The 18,298-nt window shown below is 38.8% G+C and overlaps 3 protein-coding genes across 11 annotated transcripts; 2 read left to right on the top strand and 1 right to left on the bottom strand.

Annotated features, from left to right (window-relative positions):
• Positions 1–110: 110 nt before the first annotated feature.
• On the bottom strand, positions 111–8,867 carry LOC122864828 (ras-related protein Rab-5A). 6 transcript variants are annotated; one of them, XM_044172523.1, is made up of 6 exons: positions 8,728–8,867; positions 4,173–4,394; positions 3,532–3,683; positions 3,160–3,282; positions 2,818–2,911; positions 111–2,603 (listed from the first exon to the last, which is right to left on the bottom strand). In XM_044172523.1, exons 2-6 carry the CDS (start codon positions 4,336–4,338, stop codon positions 2,488–2,490), a joined length of 651 nt encoding a protein of 216 aa, XP_044028458.1. In that variant the 5' UTR covers positions 4,339–4,394; positions 8,728–8,867; the 3' UTR covers positions 111–2,487. The 6 variants fall into 6 exon arrangements, with proteins under 6 accessions (XP_044028458.1, XP_044028461.1, XP_044028456.1 ...); XM_044172526.1 differs by having other exon boundaries at positions 4,173–4,391; positions 8,728–8,866; XM_044172521.1 differs by lacking the exon at positions 8,728–8,867 and adding an exon at positions 7,742–7,935.
• Positions 8,825–13,933, top strand: otud6b (OTU deubiquitinase 6B). Of its 4 annotated transcripts, none has more exons than XM_044172520.1 (8): positions 8,825–8,938; positions 10,557–10,705; positions 11,102–11,200; positions 11,521–11,721; positions 11,950–12,070; positions 12,245–12,306; positions 12,395–12,501; positions 13,038–13,933. In XM_044172520.1, the coding sequence occupies exons 2-8, from the start codon at positions 10,571–10,573 to the stop codon at positions 13,120–13,122; spliced, it is 810 nt and encodes a 269-aa protein (XP_044028455.1). In that variant the 5' UTR covers positions 8,825–8,938; positions 10,557–10,570; the 3' UTR covers positions 13,123–13,933. The 4 variants fall into 4 exon arrangements, with proteins under 4 accessions (XP_044028455.1, XP_044028454.1, XP_044028453.1 ...); XM_044172519.1 differs by lacking the exon at positions 8,825–8,938 and adding an exon at positions 8,970–9,101; XM_044172518.1 differs by lacking the exon at positions 8,825–8,938 and adding an exon at positions 9,405–9,689 and having other exon boundaries at positions 12,395–12,512.
• Positions 13,934–14,365: 432 nt separating this feature from the next.
• Positions 14,366–17,569, top strand: lrrc69 (leucine rich repeat containing 69). Its single transcript, XM_044172516.1, has 8 exons — positions 14,366–14,906; positions 15,036–15,162; positions 15,261–15,333; positions 15,533–15,728; positions 16,438–16,509; positions 16,617–16,718; positions 16,999–17,178; positions 17,424–17,569. Exons 1-8 carry the CDS (start codon positions 14,736–14,738, stop codon positions 17,529–17,531), a joined length of 1,029 nt encoding a protein of 342 aa, XP_044028451.1. The 5' UTR covers positions 14,366–14,735; the 3' UTR covers positions 17,532–17,569.
• Positions 17,570–18,298: the final 729 nt, after the last annotated feature.

Here is an 18,298-nt window from a genome sequence, read left to right as displayed (position 1 = left end):
GGAGAGTAAAACTGTAATAACCAAAACTGTTGAGATGAAAAACTACCACTATCTGTGGGAGGTCCTTGAGAAAATGTCAAGTCCATGCACAGCACACATGCACAGCCTGATTACAATAATAAATGATCAAATTTATTTCAGTATTTATTTGGTCATTACATAACAGTACTGTAAAATGCTTGCATTTAAATGTTTTCAGCTGCAATTATGTGTTCATGGAAAAAAAAAACATACAATTTACATCCTTATTATGTGTTAATTCATTTATTCATGAATCACCATGTGCCAGCTGATAGTTGTTACATTGTTCCTACAAGATTTTCACAAGGCTACTGAGATGTTATGGAGGGGCATTTGTATTGCATCTGACTCCTCTGGAGCTTTTACAACCAGTGTCTCTGGAAGTTCAGGTCTACTTACAGGGAGGAGTACTGGACAAGGCATCGTAGCCTGAAACTACTAAAAAAGAATTAGTGAAATGCAAGAAAGAGATAATGTTAAAAAATAGAAACCAAAATGTTTGGATATTATTCTTTTGAGGAAAAAAAAGGTACAAGACAGACGACTAAATAAATGCAATTTCATTTTTTGTTAATAACACTACATACATTTATAGAGACCACCACTGATTATAATTTAACCGTTTGTCTGAAAAAAGGAACAGCAACAAAACTCCAAACCCAGATTGTAGCTGTTTTTTCCTGCTAACTGTACAGTTCTTTTTATGATTATCTAGACAACTCCTTACCAAGCATTAGTCCTGTCACTGGTAAATTGAAAAAAAGGTAGACTACACTGCAACACCCTATTTACAGTATATTATTTATATATTTATATATATATATATATATATATATATTTATATCACACTGGCTGTAATTATGACAAGATATATTCATGAGCATCATTAGTGCAAGGCATGAGTAAGACAGACCTGTAAAAAGAGTTATTGACCAGATGTACTGTATGTATGTGTGTCACTGTCACAGGGGCGGGGGGGGTAACAGTCTGCGTGTGTGTGTGCGCTTATGTACAATGATGTTTAGGTCTGACAGGGTTCAGAAGGAAGAAGTCATTGTGTGTTCATGTGCAAATGTGTGTTCAGACACACACACATAAATGGGCACGTGTGAGTGAGTCTATGGATGAAATCTGTCATCAGCCAGCTAGGCCCTGTTTGTACACACTGACACACAACTGTGTCTAAAGCACTTCCTAATCAAGAGAAGATGACAAATAATTATGATTCAAAGGTGATTATGAAGCAGCCTTACATATTGCAACTCCCAAACATCACCTTTGCTTTCTACCAGGTGCAAACCCAGCAGCGGTCCGGCAACATTAACACAATGGAAAAGGTAATCTAAATCATCCAAAGACAGAAACCAAGAGACCCAACAAAGGGACGGTCTACACAAGATTTATGAAAAGGACACTGCATCAGGAGATGGGAAAGTGGTGACACTGATGTGTACCTCAGAGGCCCCTGCACCTTGTTGTGGGGAAAGCTGGGTGGAACAGGGGTTTTGCTGTGCTGCATCGGCCCTTGCAGACACTCAGTCACAGAGTAAATACTGTGAAACATTGCACAATGCCACTAGGGACAGCTAGAAGCAGGCATGGCCCCAGAATGAAGCCTTGGGGTGGTAGAAGAGAATCTACACTAGAGCTACTTTGGGTTTAGTGGGGGAAAGGACATGGATAGCATAGGCAGGCAGAGAGAAACAGAGAGAGAGAATCTAAAAGGGCTACAGTTCATGAATGTTTAAGATAAACTTTAAGATAAAAGGGTCCCAGTGACAAGAGAGAGGTGTGAAGATTAGGGTTCCTCTCTTGCTCTCTCCCTGCCCTCTGCCGTTCCTCTTTCTCAGATTCACAAGAATCCACTCCTCTTCTCTAATAGACTTCTGTGCTACTGCAGACAAAACACGGTTTTGTTTTTCTATTTTAGGCAATGTAAGTATACAGGTGTGTGCATCCATAATTTTGACAAAATTATAGCAAACAATAATAAACAAAATTTTCAAACAAAATTTCAAAACAAAAGACTGGTGTTAGAAATGCAATAGTAAAGTCCTAAGCTATCCCAGAAAAGGGAAGTGACCACTTCTTCTAAATGAAACTCATATCTACACGTTGGAAGGAAGATGATGGAAGGCAGGGTGCACTAATGTATCTAATATCTGCTATCATTAATCTATCAGATTAGGCAGAAAGTACGAAAGAATGGTTAGGAGGCTTAACCAGGTAGCAGCAGAACCATGATGGAGGAAAAAAGGGAGAGCCATTTGGAGAGATCACTGTAATGGCATTGACTTTGTTACTGCAAAAAGAAGGGGGGATACGGGGCATCTTTTCTTGTTTTGCAAATGAGAGAATTGGAGATAAGAGTACAACACATTGCATTAGTAACTGCGGTGGCATTTGGGGCATCAGCCGCATTAGTTACTGCTATACAGGTTGGTGGGGGGGGGCATGTTCTTCACGTTAGTTACTGCAGCATGGAGCCTTGGCTGGCTGGGCAGCTTCTGTCAGATCCACTCCTCGGTTCCGCCCGCTATTGGCTCCTGCAGCCTGAGGCTCACTCTTCGGCAATCTCTTTGCTGGAAGGAAAAAACAAACCAAACTAAACAACAATAATAGAAACTGCAGCTTTTCAATGGTGCAGAAGTTACAAATGAAATAAACTTTCATAACCCAACCTCAACCCTCCAGTTAATCAGAATAAATACCTGTAAGATTCATCAATTTGGCTTTGATTACCACTCAATAAATGCACGGGCAAAATCTATGGATAAAGTGTCAAGAATTACCCACCAATAGCCATAAATATCTCATTCACATTCATAGATGTCTTTGCCGACGTCTCCATGAAAAGTAAGCTGTTGTCATCTGCATAGGACTGGGCGTCCTGTCAACACAACGTAAACACCATAAGTTTTCGATACGTCCTCACACATACATACATTCAGGGACAAGAAAAGACGTTAGATGTGGTATTGAGACTGCAACGGAACTTATCACTTGTAATGTATGTTCTGGATATAATCACACAAAACAAAACCACAGCGATATCCATTAGAAGTAGGAGATGAGTATTCCCAAGAAATGCAAAAAAATAAGACTGACTGTCAAGACAGTTTGTTTGTTTGCTCTGACCTGGAAGTCGACAGCTCTCTTGTTGGCTAGGTCAGCCTTGTTGCCTGACAGAGCGATGACTATATTAGGGCTAGCCTGTCTTTGCAGCTCCTTCACCCAGTTCTTTGCCCGTGCAAAAGACTCCTGCAAATAGAATAAAATAGTGCCATCTGTCAATACCGTCTTTTGATCAGTCACTTCAAACAATATTTCCTTTCAAAATCAGACATTTTCATAAAAGCCATCAGCTGTATTTGAACTACAACTTGTTGTACACTGCAAGCAATCTGACTGCATCTGAGGGCATGAATATGACAAGTATCATCTGTACAACTTAAAGTGAGAGTAATGTTGGGGAAATTGTATGAACAGCTTAGTCACGAGTGAACGTGCCTCATTTGTGATGTCGTAGACCACAATGGCGGCCTGTGCTCCTCTGTAATACATGGGTGCCAAACTGTGGTAACGCTCCTGGCCTGCAGTGTCCCAGATTTCAAACTTCACTGTTGTGTCATCTAGACACACTGTCTGGGTGAGAAAGGCAGCTGAAAGGAAAGGATAAGGTAAGGGGTGAGTCAGCATTAGATAATCGATATCTAAATCAAAACAATACTTTTTACAATGTATGTAAACAGGTCATAAATACAGCAAAACAAAGCATTATCAATTTATGTGAGAAAAACTGTAGCCACTGTAGAATTGAATCTCAATTAAAGTGGAAAAAAGACAGATGTTTGCAAAGTTTATGATTTTGTAACTCAATTCAAGTTCCACTTTACAAATGTGGCAATGATCCGGACTACAAAAATAAAATGGTAAACTTCTGCAAATTATTTTTTACTTTGGAGTTAAAAAAAAATATTTTAAAAGGGCGTGACAATAGCCAAGCACCCAAGTGGCTGTAAGGAGGTGCCCCTGTCCTGAATCTCACATAATTGGGTAACTGTCTAAAAAAAAAGGCAAAATCTGGCAAATGCAGACATACATATACCTGTATGATCTACAAGCAACTGGTATTTTCAAATGAAGCTCACCTCCTATTGTGCTCTCTTGGAATTCATGGAACTGACCCTTGACAAAGCGGAGCACTAAGCTGGACTTCCCAACAGCTGACTCCCCCAACAGCACCAACTTAAACTGACAGATCTTGTTCCCTGCATTGGGTCCATTGGGTCTCGTAGCTCCTCCCCGATTGGCCATGACCTAGTCAGATCCCCCGGTGTCCTGTGTGCCAAACCTCACTATCAGGACTTCTGCTGCAAGAAGCAAGAGAAGAAATTGTTTTGCTGACTATCAAAGACTAATTAACATGTGTTAAACTTTGATCTGAATAAACATAACAAAACATATCTTCTTACACTGAGTGAAATATGCTCCAACATTTTATGTAAACAGTGCAATGTTCTCAAACACTGACAAAGTTCAAATGTGATACCAAAATACTAATGGCAACAGTGTCTACATGACATTTTGTTTTAGAGCTGTCAACAGTTACTCAAATAACCTGCTTTTTTTCTTTGTTTTGATATGGTGAGGGACTCTACACAGCTCAAAATAGAACAAAATGCTTGGTTTCCGATATGACACACTTTACGGTATTACTATGTGCAAAAAGTGGAACAAATAAAACCTACTGACAGTAATCTTTTTGTGTGGGCAGTTTGTGGTGGCTTTAAGTAAAGGCTAATATTTAAAGAAAATTAGAGATATAGGACTTGATCTGCCAAAAGGTCAGGTGTCATCATGCAACAAAAATCAGAAAAGACTCTCCAACACCAAGAACAACTGTGCAAAAAACTAAATGATTTAAAAATCATTCCAATCATACAAGCTAGAGCTAGACCGATAGAACCAATGGAAGTAATTAATATGGAGGAAACACTCTGTGCACATTATTATAGATAAGTTCAGTCTATATTGATCAAGTCTTTATATTTTGTAATAAATCTCTGTAGTGGCATATATATAAGAAACATTGGCCAGCACCTTCACTGTAGTTAGAGACGCTCTCTATTCTCTGTTATTAATACATTTTGATAGTCTTGTCTGGTTCCACCTGTTCTGACTGACAATGCCAATCAAGTCCATTAAAAAAAAGAGCCAGAGCATTGAAAGTGATTCATTTCACACCCATACTTTCTCATGTCAAATTCAAGCTGTAGCACTGTATTTATCACTCTTCTTTACATCATGCGCTTTTCATTTTGCAGAGGCCATTTCAAATAAACAGCAGGCTTCTACAGAACGTCCACAACAACACTGCAGTTTTTGTAATATCCTTTTAGTTACCCTTTGCCACTGCAAAAAAAGTGTGTGAAGTTTGAAAGCAATACATAAGTTTACATTCACATTATGCATTAATAAATTAAAATGTTAATAAAATATACTTACAATTTATACAATAATTTTGCATTCTTTTTATCTTTAAGTTATGAAAAAGTAAATTCATTTGCTAAATCATTTTCAAGTCTTTAAAAAACAGCAAATTAACTACATGTTGAAAGCACCTCAAACATGCAAAGCCATCATTTAAATAACTGTTATCGTTGACACAATATTTACACAGTTACACACATGAGTAGGTATGTCTTGCCAACAGTGCCTTTATGAGTTAGCTACATTATATTATATATTAAAGAGGCAAAGAAAGTCCACCACAAACACATACAATAACAGCAAGCGAAGGAAGCCTTGTCAGAGTTTTCACAAAAGTGTCACCCACCCACATTACTTGAGCATGTTACAACTGCACGCACCTCTGTAAGGATGCATGCCATGCATTTATGCATTTCTTAGTAACTTATTTAGGATTGAACTGCTGACTAATTTGTATAGAACAGAAGACTGTTGTCAGGAGATAATAGCAGTCTATGTCCGATTCTGCAGGGAGAATTCGTCCTGAACATGATTTGTGGAATTTTATCACTGACCACAAAAATGACTATTATGACTTTCACCGTGCACCCCCCACCAAGCCCCTTATCTAGGAGACGGATATTATGCCTACTGACAAAAATACAGATACCTTATCATACTCACATATGCTCTCTAATGCAATAAAGTACAATGGCTCTGCAAAAAGCTACCTTTGTAAAGCATATTAGTGATGGCCTCTATGGTGAAGTTTGAGGCCACAGTTTATGATGTTGCTGTACCGCTTTAAATTACATTGTGAGGTTTACATAATGCCATCCAACACAGACACCACACTCTACACCTTTTTTGCAAGTCTGTTGTATGAAATTGTATTAGAATGTACACATGATTTATGTTATGTTTAACTGGTATTACTATTGAATGGATATAGTTATATTTATATATAAAAGCAAAGACAAGGTCGAATCATTTCTGGTGTTGTGTCAGTCTGTCAAGTGCTGGGTTAATGACTGTTGAAGTTATGTCAGCCATCAATAAATCAAAGCATCAATTGGTTATATATAATCTCTTGATTGCATATTAAGATAACAATCAGTACACAGCTTTAGTAAATTTCTGCAATATAATAAAAACCTGTGTGTAAAACTTAAACTTATGTTGCAATACCAAAGGCTCTGCAGGATTAACAAAGTAAGCAGGGATTTGTTTACAAAAAGCATTCATACACCTGTCAAGTTATTTTCTTAAAATACAAAACTGGGAATGGGATAAAACACTGTCCTTATAAATAAAAAGCTTTGGGAGACAAAGTGACTAGTGAGGCCGTTATCGAGGTAGTTAGGTCAGGTATTTATCCTTTATATTAACCAAGACAATTTGACAAGAAATTATTAAACGCAGGCAAGCAAGCAGAAAACACATACGCATGAGAAACTGCTGCGAAAAACCAGTAACTGCGCGTTTACTCAGGCTCATGACAAGGACTGTCAAGAAACGCTGCGCACTGCAATGCTCACAAAATATTTGGATTTGACTGTCGTTAGTTGACTGTAAACACATTTGCTCATGTTAGCTGTAGCCATGTATCTGTTTTGATTTTAGAGGGGGACGCCATTTTCCAAATTGTTTTTGGTGTCTAGCTAGTTAGCTTAATTGCTGTTAGCCAACCTTAGCTTTCTGTCCAGTTACGTTAGCCTCCCAACCACTTTAAGAAAAGCACATAAAAACGACAGGCTCAGCTACATAAAACAAAGGAAATTACGATGGGTTAACAAGCTAGTCGTTGTATTGCTAGATAACGTTATCTAACTGAAATATTGTGCTGGTTAGCTAATGATATTTAATGGGGAGTAGCCAAACCCTCAATTAACAAACACTAACGTCAGCTTGCTAGCACTGTTAGCATTCCACCCACTGACCTGATTCCACCCATTTAGCTGTTAGCTATCACAAAAGTCAACTGTAAGTCTGTCATACCGCTTGCTATACCAGACGCTTGCTAATGGCACCACATCAACACAGATGAGAAAGAGCTGGAGTCGGTAAGACGTGACAAAGGCCTGTATTTCTGCATTCCCTTAGCTATCAAACATCACCGACATTAGCTGGAGTCAGCTAGCGACAGCGCTAGCTAACGTTACTACCCGATGACAAGTGAGCTAGCGTTAGCCAGTCAGCCAGCTGGAAAGCACAACTTGTCGATTCATGTCAAGTAACGTTACGCTACCTGAGAGCCAGACGATGTTTTGAACTTCAGATACCACCGCTGTAGTATTTACACACGGAACCCGGGACACTGTGGTGAGGTGATGTTAGGGAACCAAGAAAATAATTTCAACAATCCCGTCACGTCTCCTCCTTTCTTTATTCTCGCAACTTCCCCTTAGAACCAAAACACAATCAAGCTCTTCCGCCCCCCGTGCCACGTCACACAGCACGTCTGCCCTCCAGAAAAGAGTTTCTCAGCCTCCAATAACAGCAAAGATGTTTTAATGGTAATAATAATGTATGTAATAATACTAGACCATAAAATATTTTTCAAAAGATAAAAAAAAAACCCTGAAGCAGGTGGGAGACAAGAGGACACTGTGATGTGTCCATAAACAGATCAATTGTGTCTAGATAAGGCGAGTTTTGTTACTGTTATTAATAATGACCATGCAACTGCTATTTAACACAGTGGTTCAACCACCCTATTGGCTTGTGACATTCTGTTTTTGACCCCCATCACACATGTCCACACAAAGACCATAATGTTAGTCATTTTCAGATTGTTTCACTGGATCAATTTTTAGAGGCATGACGAGTTTAAGGTATCCAGTATTTCACAAGAAAAAGGCAAAAGTTATTGATGTCAGACAATAAACATAATTTTGTGTTACAGAAATATCCCGGCAAACAGGTAGCCTTCCTAGAATGTTCCCTAAAGGTTTCTGTTTGGTTATTATTTGCAACCTTTAAATGACGTTCAAGGAACGTTCCCAGAAGGTCATTTTTGTAAAACATTTACAGAACTCCTGGGGAAGGTTCCCAGAAGGTTATTCTTGAAAAACCTTTAGATAACCCTTAGGGAACGTTGCCTGAAGGTTATCTAAATGTTATATAAAACCTTTAGAGAACCTCTAGGAAACGTTCTCTGAAGTTTTAGTCTCTGAATACACTGAAATATTTATCATTATACACATTAAAACAAACAATCAAAAACAACCCAACCTTAATTCATGAATCCGTGATTGAGTTATTGTGACTCGGGGTGTGTGTAAGAAAGTACATAGTGAAGTCTCAGAAAGCTGCGCGAGCCAGTGCCATTCTCACATTCACGCGAGTGCAGCGAGCTGTCAGCGGCTGTCAACGGCTCAGTACTGCTTCCAGGGAACACCGGTCAACGCAAAGCTCAATGCGGGGTGACGCAGTTTATTTCAAGGTAAAGCAAAAGTAGTTCCGGAAAAAATAGTCCCTCCGTGATCTTTCAGGGGCTCCGTTTATCATTTTATGAACCGTCAAATGACACACCTTTCGATGTATCTTGGGACCATTGGATTGATTAGAACCTAGGTTGGAAAACAATGATTAAATGAACATTAGAGGTAAGAGTGATGTGATGTTTGTATAAAATACAGAGAAAGTGAAACGTGCATTATGTAACAGCTGCCCATAGAGTCTCAGATTAAAAAAAATTGAGATTACATGACCAAATACAGGTCCCCTGTATCTGGAACCACATGTTCTCTCACTGGCCTAAAATAAGACCCTGCTTGAAATGTATCACATGGGTTGAAAATATTTATGGAAAAGGTGATTACAACTGGCTTCTATGACAGGAGAGAACTGTAGTATAACAACAAGCCAAGAGGAGGCGGTATAGCTAAATGAATCTCGGAGTTTAGTTAGGCGAAGAAGAAGAAAGCTCCGCCCTGCTCCTTCGTCTCTTCCGGATCCATGATATCAGCACATTTTATTTATTGTTGAATATATATTTATATCTCTTGTCAGTGTTGTGCCATATTTTATAACAGAGACACCATAACACTTATATAAGGCTGGCAGTTTCATATAGCTCGCTAAGGCTCCCATTGAACAAACTGAGCAACATCCAGTCATGGAGGAGGAGATAGTGGAGACACCGGAGGAGCAGCTGGCAAAGAAGCACCGCAAGGAAAAGAAAGATATGCAAGGTCGCTAAGCTAACCTCAGCTGTTTTTATTCCTTGTTTGTAGTTAAAATGTAACCTTTTTTATCAGTTTGTTTGCATCTCATGTGTTGCTTAATTTCTTGGAATTTAGCACAATTTATCCACTAGTAAGCCAAGCACTGGAAAATATCATTTCACACGTTTCAATTCTGATTAAAATGTAGGACCTATAACTATAATCATTCTGTAATCATTCTTAGGTATTTACCAGTCCATTTGTGTTTTTCACTAGTAGCTCACAGGGATTGTAGTTTTAGGGGTAAAATTCACAGTCATAGCAGAAAACGTCGGCTACACAGATCTGTATGGGTTGAAACTTTCAAGCTTATCATTGTAGTTGCACTCCGATCATTGATGTCAAAATGTGTTTTTCATCAGCTGTCAAAGTCAAAATACAAGCTGTGGCATCACAAATTGTGGTGTGGCTAGCAGAGAAATAGGTTTGAAAGTTGTATTCATACACTCTTTATGCCATGTTATGTAGGCTATATTAACTCACGGAGAGAGGTGCAGCAGCAGTTTTCTGAAAGAAGAAAAATGTTAATTTTAATTTCTATTAACCAATAAACTAACTTTAAGATGCATTAATAACATCTGTGAGTTTGTGCTTCATATTGATCATCCTGGCCATCTAATTTGTTTTTAACTTCCAACTTTTAACAACTCTATCGAGGTTCTCGATATGTATGCTGTACATATTACAGTACAGACTATATAAATAAAACTGACATGACCTGACCTCTCTAACCAACATCCAGCACCATCTGAGAGCTGTATTCTGTACATAGTGTGTGTAGGCTTTACTGAATATTGTTTTGTTAGACAATCTGCTCTTGTGCTTCATTTTCAGCTAAAATCCAGAGCATGAAAAATGCAGTCCCCAAAAATGACAAGAAAAAGAGGAAACAGTTGACAGAGGAGATTGCTAAACTAGAGGCTGACCTCAGCCAGAAACATGAGGAGGAATTCAGGCAACTGAAATCTACAACTGACACAAAGGTAAATGTCTGCATTTGGTTGACTGACAAATCTCATGGTTATGCATTAGGGGGATTTTACATTATGAGACATGGATGCCTTAAAAAGATGTACCCTTTTCAATGCAATCCCTGTATAATTTATTGCACAACAGGTATTGTTCCACACTAGACACATAGATGTACTGACAATGCACATAGTTTTATTTAATTAGTTGGAGGTACATTGTAAAAGAAACAAATGCGCACTGAGGCAAAAGTAGTAAAGTATGCATAGAATGACTTCCGGATGGGAGCCGAAACGTCTTGATTCTGAAAACAGTGTCCAGATGACTACGACTGAAACCTTTTCTACCATAGAATGCATTGTTTGTATCGCAGCAACATAACCAAAGCTCTCCTTACTCAATCTTACAAGATGGAAGAGGTGATAAATGGAGTGGAGACCATGAAGACGGAGGATGGAGAACAAGAAGAGGTGAAACAGCCACGTGTAACCAAGGCCCAGAAGAGAAGGGTGAGATACAGTTTCCACCTCAAATAGGACAATTTTAAGGGCTGTTTGTTATTGCTCACAGCAATATAACTTTATTGTGTCATTTATTGACACAGTCAGTGAACAATTGAAGAAGCATGCTTCATCCTTATTTACTAGAATTCCCATGCACAAAACACAACATTCTGAATAATATACAAATGTAAGTACCTTATAGCAATGCCATTAGTGGTTATTCCTTAACATTTCATAATCAACCATCTGTGTTTGTTTTTCTTTGTTGTTTCAGTCATGGCTCCAAGTACTAATTAAATACATTTAATTTATATGATCCTATCCAGGAAAAGAAGGCTGCCCAGGAGAAGGAGCGGGAGAGCAGGATAGCAGAGGCCGAGGTGCAAAACCTGCAGGGTGTGAGGCACCAGGAGGGTTTGATGCTGGCTCAGAAACTTGCCCAGCAACAGCTTCAGATCAAGGAGATCTCTTCCGATGGCCACTGCATGTACCGTGCCATTGAAGATCAGCTGGCACATCGATCAAAGGTACATATTGTTTTAGGAGTATCATAGCTGTAGCTTTAGTTTGAATACCTAATCAAAAATGTCATAAGCAAAAGTGTACCGTCCGCATTCCTTGCCACTGCACTGGCTCGAGTTGCTAGAATTGAAAATGGCACAATGCTGCTTTGACAAACTTTCAGTTTAACATGTGTTATTCCTTAAGTTCATATACAGTGAGTACGTATTATATTTTATTCTGTTTGATTCTAGCCTGAGTTAATGATGAGTGTGAAAGAACTGCGGTCCCGCACTGCTGAGCACATGAGAAGCCATGCTGATGACTTCCTGCCTTTCCTCACCAACCCCGACACTGGTGACATGTACACAACAGGTAACACTTTTATGTTTGTTTTTGGTTTTCAGAAACAATCTGTCATAGGTATGAATATATTAAAGGCCAAAAATGGTAGCCATGGATATTCCATATGACATATTATGATTTTAGAAAGTAATTCTGTGTATGCACAGTATTCATGCAAGTGTTTGTGTGTGTATTGGTTTCCAGATGAGTTTGAGAAATACTGCAGTGACGTGGAGCACACAGCAGCTTGGGGTGGGCAACTAGAAGTGAGTTGTTTAAGTTTTGCCACAGATACACTGTGCTGTTGCTCCTTGTACTTTTCAATAATGATTTTCTTTTTCATTTCCCCAACAGTTGCAAGCTTTGACCCAAGTTCTTCACTTGCCAATAGAAGTGATCCAGGCAAACTCCTCAACTATAAAAATTGGGGAGGAATTTGGAAGTGAAGTCATCACCCTTGTGTATGTTGTGTGTACGTTGTTATGTCTATTAGGGATTCAAGTTGTATTAGCATAATTGTTGAAATATATACAGTTAAATTAGTAGAACAATGTATAGTAATATATGAAGCTGAAAACATTACATTTAAATTAGACATTACAGTTTGATTTACAATAGTTGAAACCTGCTGTGGCAAACCAACCAATGCATTTATTGCAAGTTTAAATATAATCTGTACTTATGTAAAATAAGTATTTATGAAAGGCTCATCAAAAGGCTTCTCTCATAGCGCATGCTGTTGCTCTCACCAGTTAAGATCAGTGTCAACTTGAATAATTGATATTCCAAACATGAACTGTGCTTGTTCATGAGGGATATATTATGGCAGGTTTGGATTCTTATATAACCGCATGTAAATGTTAAGAAAATGATGGCTATCACACAGCACACTAAAGCAGCTGTAGACAGACAAACTTGTATAACTCTAATCTATGCATGAGCTATATTAAATGGCAAGTTCTACTAAGTCCTAAATACATTTTCTCATTGTTTGCAGCTATATGCGTCATGCCTATGGACTAGGAGAGCACTACAATTCTGTGGAGCGGTTAAAGGACCCAGCCAGTGCAGAGGACAGCTGAGAGACAGCTCAGTCTTGGTGTGACGTAAACCAATGTGTGTAATGCAGAGAGTGTTCAAGCCACTCACACCAAGGGCCCCTAAATACAAACGTATTTGGAGGGAGATCCCCCCCCCCCCATTGAGGACATTGTTAAGATGAGGTTAACTGAGAATGTTGCAGTTTTCAGAATGGGTTAAACACATAATGGTACTTTTCTGTTTAGAAGTCAAAAGATATCAGTGGGGAGAGTGAAATCTAATAGAATTCATCACTTCTGAAAACAGTGCCATTGTGCGGTAACACTTTATTTGGATAGTCTGCCTACAGATAGTTTATAGAGTATTTGTAACATTTTAACGCTTTGTCTGTAGATGTTTAACAGATTATCAATAGAGCACATGTGACTATTCATGAACATCCCGAGATGTTTTTTGTGGCTAAACTTAACCAAACCTAGAAAATGGTTTTATTTGTGAAACAGTTGAATTATTGAATCTCAACTAGTAAGCTGTTGAAATGTTACAAATACTCCATAAACTATCTGTACACGGACTATCCAAATAAAGTGTAACACATTGTGCCAATAAAAATAGCCTACAATGGAAATTAATGATTTTCCAGTGACCCCGAGTTCCCTTCAGCCCATTTTTAGAAAGCAAATCCACTTGGGCAGGAGAGGATGTAAGAGCCGCTGATCATGCATGTCACTCAACCAAATGTCAACAGAGTCACAGGGAGGTTGTTGAACTTTTGCAGTGCTCTTGGAATGAACTGAATTGTTGAACTTGTAAATCATAGCAGTGTTACATAAACATATACAATACTAATAATGTATGTCACTGCTTTATTTTTTAATATTTCTGATGAAGAAAATAGTATTCATTGATTTTAAATGAATACTGTTTTCAGCATGAGACTGAAAGATAGTTTATTTCTTGAACTTAAGATGCTCATCAGGAGGCATATGCACATCCATCAGTTCTTTGCAGGTGTTTAACAGTTATCTGTACAAAAAGGTGAAGTACCTGCAAACTACTGCCTCAATCTGTCCCAATCCTTTTTTTCTACACGGACAAGACATTTAGACCATAAATGGTGTCCCTTAGGTTAATTCAAGTTGTCAGTTTCATACAGTAAAATAGTTTAAACATATATGACATATCTGCCTATATGGTAAACTGTACACACAGAGGGAAATATTGCACTTTATACTTAATTGCATTTATTTGACAGCTATAGTAGTAGTAAAGTTTTGTATGGTACATTTTTTAGATTAAAATTTAACATAGTAAAAGTAGGTACGAGGTATTGCCACTTTAAGTAAAGGATCTAAGTAGTTCTTCCACCAATGGAAAATGCTGTGCAGTCAGAATTGGACATCAGCATTTATCAGCAAACTGAAGCAGGTGGAAACATCCTGCTATACTCACCTGTCACCACTGGAGGCCGCTACTGCCTCAACACAAATCCTCACTGACAAGTCAAAAAGCGTCTTGTCGCCATGGAAACTTGAACGTGAGCGCTTGACGCTGGTTTTACCAAAATGGTTTTAGCTGTTGGTTTTCCATCTTGAATATCTCGTTCCAGTCTCGTTTTCTTTCCATCCCACGTCTGCTGTTGCACAAGTTTGCCATGGAGTCAGTGGTTAGAGCTTTATATGGCAAAGCAACTTCTTTAAATCTGAGTTCTAAGAAAATAAAGGACGTTCCCAAGTGCGTTTCCGGATTAACAAACCTCTCAGTTCTTCTGTTGAACAACAACTCCATCAGCGCCCTGCCTGCCGAGCTGCTCTCTTTACAACACGTGAGTCTCCTCCGTTTGTTTGCTTCGAGCTCATCTGTTCGCTGGAACATTTCCAAGATAACTCTGTAAATGTTTTACACGCCACGCAGATTTGTGATTAAACACGTTTCCTTATGCAACGCCTGCAAGCTGGTTAAGCTGAATTTGGGAAATAATGCCTTGAAGGAGGTTCCCGCTGTTTTGGGCCATCTGGAGTCCTTGAAGAAACTGTATCTGTTCAGCAACCAAATTACATTCGTGCCACCTGAGGTGATAGGTAGGTTCTCGCTGTTCTGCATGATTAGCACCTCGGAAGATTTCTTAAAACAAAAACAACACAAAGCTAAAAGTCTATTGTAATTTATGTTTTTACAGGTGGTTTACAAAACCTTGTTGTGCTCAATCTGAACCACAACCAGATTCAAAGACTTCCACCAGAGATTAAAAGGTAGCTACATTTATAGAACCATTGTATCCAAAATCTCCTTACCTGCAATAATAGGTGACTACAGATTTAATATTTGTACATGTAAAGCTAAATTCACTCGACTGATGAACTTGAAATGGTCAAATAAAGGTTACAAAGGGGTCAAGAATAATGTATTTCTATGTTAAAAACACAGAATCCAACCTGTCTTTCCCATTAGTTTGAGCAGGCTTCAGCATCTCAGTGTGCTGGACAATAAGCTGGAGGAGGTCCCTGTTGAGTTGGGTGATCTCACGAGGTTGTCTGAGATAAACTTGACATCCAATAATTTGTCCTGGCTACCTCAGCAGCTGTACCACTGTAAAGAACTAACCAAGTTGTATGTAGCCAGAAACAAGCTGACCAGCCTACCAGAGGTGAGTATTCACTCATGTGATTTTAAACTGCATTTGTCCTCAGCTCATGCAATAGAAAACATATTTAGCAGTTTTTTTCATGTTTAGTTGATTTTTCTTTGTTTCTAGTCAGCAATGCAATTGAAATCCTTTATGCAAATGAACATGTGGTCACTTCCAGTTAAACTACTGTCATTTCTTTGAACCTATTGAACACAGAGAATTTGATTTCATATTTTAATGAGGTAACTTTTAGGGCAGGGGTGGGCAATTATTTTTTCCATGGGGCCACATGAGAAACAGAAAATATTGTAGAGGGCCGGGCCAAAAGGCTGAACTCAATTCATGAGGACATTTTTGAGGGCTAAAGTCGTCTTGTCACTTGCTTGTGACAAGGATCTAATCATGTGCGCGTCTTGATATACGTATTGCGTAATTACGTAGTGAATAAAAACAACTTCAAAATAAATGCAATGCATTTTTAGTCCATGCATGAGGTAAAATGAGAAAACATTTTTATTTTGTAATTTCCAATTAACCTTACGTGGGCCGGTCAGAGTCAACCAAAGGGCAGTATGTGGCCCGGGGGCCGTACAATGCCCAGGTCTGTTTTAGGGTATTAAGCGACATCCACTTATGCTGTCACAGTCAAGTTCTAACTTCAGCTTTACCTTTTTAGTGTACACTGTGGCAGCCGCATAACCAAACACTTGTCTTACATTTCACACAGGGAATTGGGGCACTGGCAAAACTCCAAGTTCTAGATGTGGCTGGGAACAAGTTGTCCATGTTCCCTGTTGAGGTGCAGTATACAGTGTTAGCTAATTCACAGTGCTGTGTCATAGTGGAATCTAAAAAATATGGAATCACAACTTCATTGTATGACAGCCAGGACGTTGCTCTGTGTAGTTTCACCTGCTGCCCCTGAAGGAGCTCTACTATGAAGGCAACAGGTTTGTGCGCTGTGAACCGATGCTGTCAGTACAGGATGCTGAGGTGCTTACATTAAAGGTAACTGAAGTACAGCAGACAGAACAACAATTACCATATTTATGTAAGATATCTCACAATATGGCTTTTTTGTTTATTCATTAACATTGTATTTGGGGTATATGCACCTCATTACTTCTGTATCATCTTTGTGGCCCGGGGGCCGTACAATGCCCAGGTCTGTTTTAGGGTATTAAGCGACATCCACTTATGCTGTCACAGTCAAGTTCTAACTTCAGCTTTACCTTTTTAGTGTACACTGTGGCAGCCGCATAACCAAACACTTGTCTTTGTTTCCCAGGAACTGGCTGCCAGATTTGTCTTGCGGGAGGACAGGAACAGGTCTTCTCTGGTCCACAAGACGCTTCCCCACTACCCATTCTTGACTGCCCTGTTGGCCAATGGGAGCTGTTGTGCGCTCTGCCTGGGCCCCATCCTCACCACCTGGCTGGAGTGTGTGCATTTTGTCAGTCTGAAGAAGGTGGGAAAAGATTTTCTTAAAGATTGTGATTTAAACAATATGATTCTATGACACCTGATAAAGCATATATGACTGCATTAACACTGCACTTAAATAGGATAAATATGGAGCAGCTCATGTAATTAAATGCGTGTGTTTTTTGTCTGTTTTTATGAGTCGCACTCAGGCAAATTCCTATCAACTGTGTTGACATGGCGATGAAGAATTGAATTGAATGTGCTTTGTCATGTTTATGTGTGTTACAGGACATGAAAATGAGGAGTTCGCTGACTATTCCAGTGCGTGCCCTTCTTTGTTCATACAAGTGTTTTAATACAGATGGACACTCCTACTATGGTGTTGCTGCAAGATAAATACAAGTTCAATAAAAAGGTACTATCCATGATCTCAATCACTATCCCATCTCATACATTTTTTTTAACTAAAACTGTTGACACAGATCTGTTAATACACAAATTTAACAACAGACCTCACCAACACAATGCATTCCTGGCAGTAGTTCTATGTGTTAAAGTATATTAATATGGTGCTATGATTTCCGGTATATGACGTTTTTGTCCTTCAAACATCTCACAGATGCCATTTGACTCTGTGGTCACTAGGTGGCATCAAGTGAACATTGAAAATTGTAGTTGGACCCTGTTTTAATGCTTAATACAGGCTTCAGTTGATAACATGTAGAGTATATTTATGCTGTGTGCCAACCATAGCTTTCATAAAATTCCCAATAATAGAATAAACATTGCAACAGCTGGATACCAGGTCTGTACATGGTGACATTGCTTACTACTGTGTACTTGTGCACTACTTACACAAAACTTTTATATGTGAATACCTGGATTAACTACAGATGTTATTTTCACATTGGTTGGTCAGTGCAGCTATGTAATATATAACTGGCCACCCTGTAGATACTTTCACCATGTTTGTTAAACATAAAGCCTACATGGAGGCTCAGCCATTACAGTTAAATATCATTTTAAAATATAGTATTTTGTATTGTGTTATACTGATGGAATGATCATAGAGTTGAATCAACAAAAAAATGAACATTATAACCTTCATGAAGGTAGGATTTATTGCAGGACTGTTGTATTAGACTGCATTAGTTGTAGCTAGG

The sequence above is a fragment of the Siniperca chuatsi genome, linkage group LG17, assembly GCF_020085105.1.
Source record: "Siniperca chuatsi isolate FFG_IHB_CAS linkage group LG17, ASM2008510v1, whole genome shotgun sequence".
NCBI classification, from domain to species: Eukaryota; Metazoa; Chordata; class Actinopteri; order Centrarchiformes; family Sinipercidae; genus Siniperca; species Siniperca chuatsi.
Note: the sequence above shows the minus strand (reverse complement) of the source record. Positions and strands in the feature narration are given on the sequence as shown.

Excerpts from the sequence above, each read along its gene's own strand:
- LOC122864828 (XM_044172523.1), bottom strand. The coding sequence starts at position 4,338 with ATGGCCAATCGGGGAGGAGCTACGAGACCCAATGGACCCAATGCAGGG. Across the intron at positions 3,684-4,172 it reads CCAAGAGAGCACAATAGGAG|CTGCCTTTCTCACCCAGACA; the intron begins GTGAGCTTCATT and ends CTTTCCTTTCAG. Across the intron at positions 3,283-3,531 it reads TCTACGACATCACAAATGAG|GAGTCTTTTGCACGGGCAAA; the intron begins GCACGTTCACTC and ends TTCTATTTGCAG.
- otud6b (XM_044172517.1), top strand. The coding sequence starts at position 9,614 with ATGGAGGAGGAGATAGTGGAGACACCGGAGGAGCAGCTGGCAAAGAAG. Across the intron at positions 9,690-10,556 it reads GGAAAAGAAAGATATGCAAG|CTAAAATCCAGAGCATGAAA; the intron begins GTCGCTAAGCTA and ends CTTCATTTTCAG. Across the intron at positions 12,307-12,394 it reads CTTGGGGTGGGCAACTAGAA|TTGCAAGCTTTGACCCAAGT; the intron begins GTGAGTTGTTTA and ends TTTCCCCAACAG.
- lrrc69 (XM_044172516.1), top strand. The coding sequence starts at position 14,736 with ATGGAGTCAGTGGTTAGAGCTTTATATGGCAAAGCAACTTCTTTAAAT. Across the intron at positions 15,334-15,532 it reads CTTCCACCAGAGATTAAAAG|TTTGAGCAGGCTTCAGCATC; the intron begins GTAGCTACATTT and ends CTTTCCCATTAG. Across the intron at positions 17,179-17,423 it reads ATTTTGTCAGTCTGAAGAAG|GACATGAAAATGAGGAGTTC; the intron begins GTGGGAAAAGAT and ends TGTGTGTTACAG.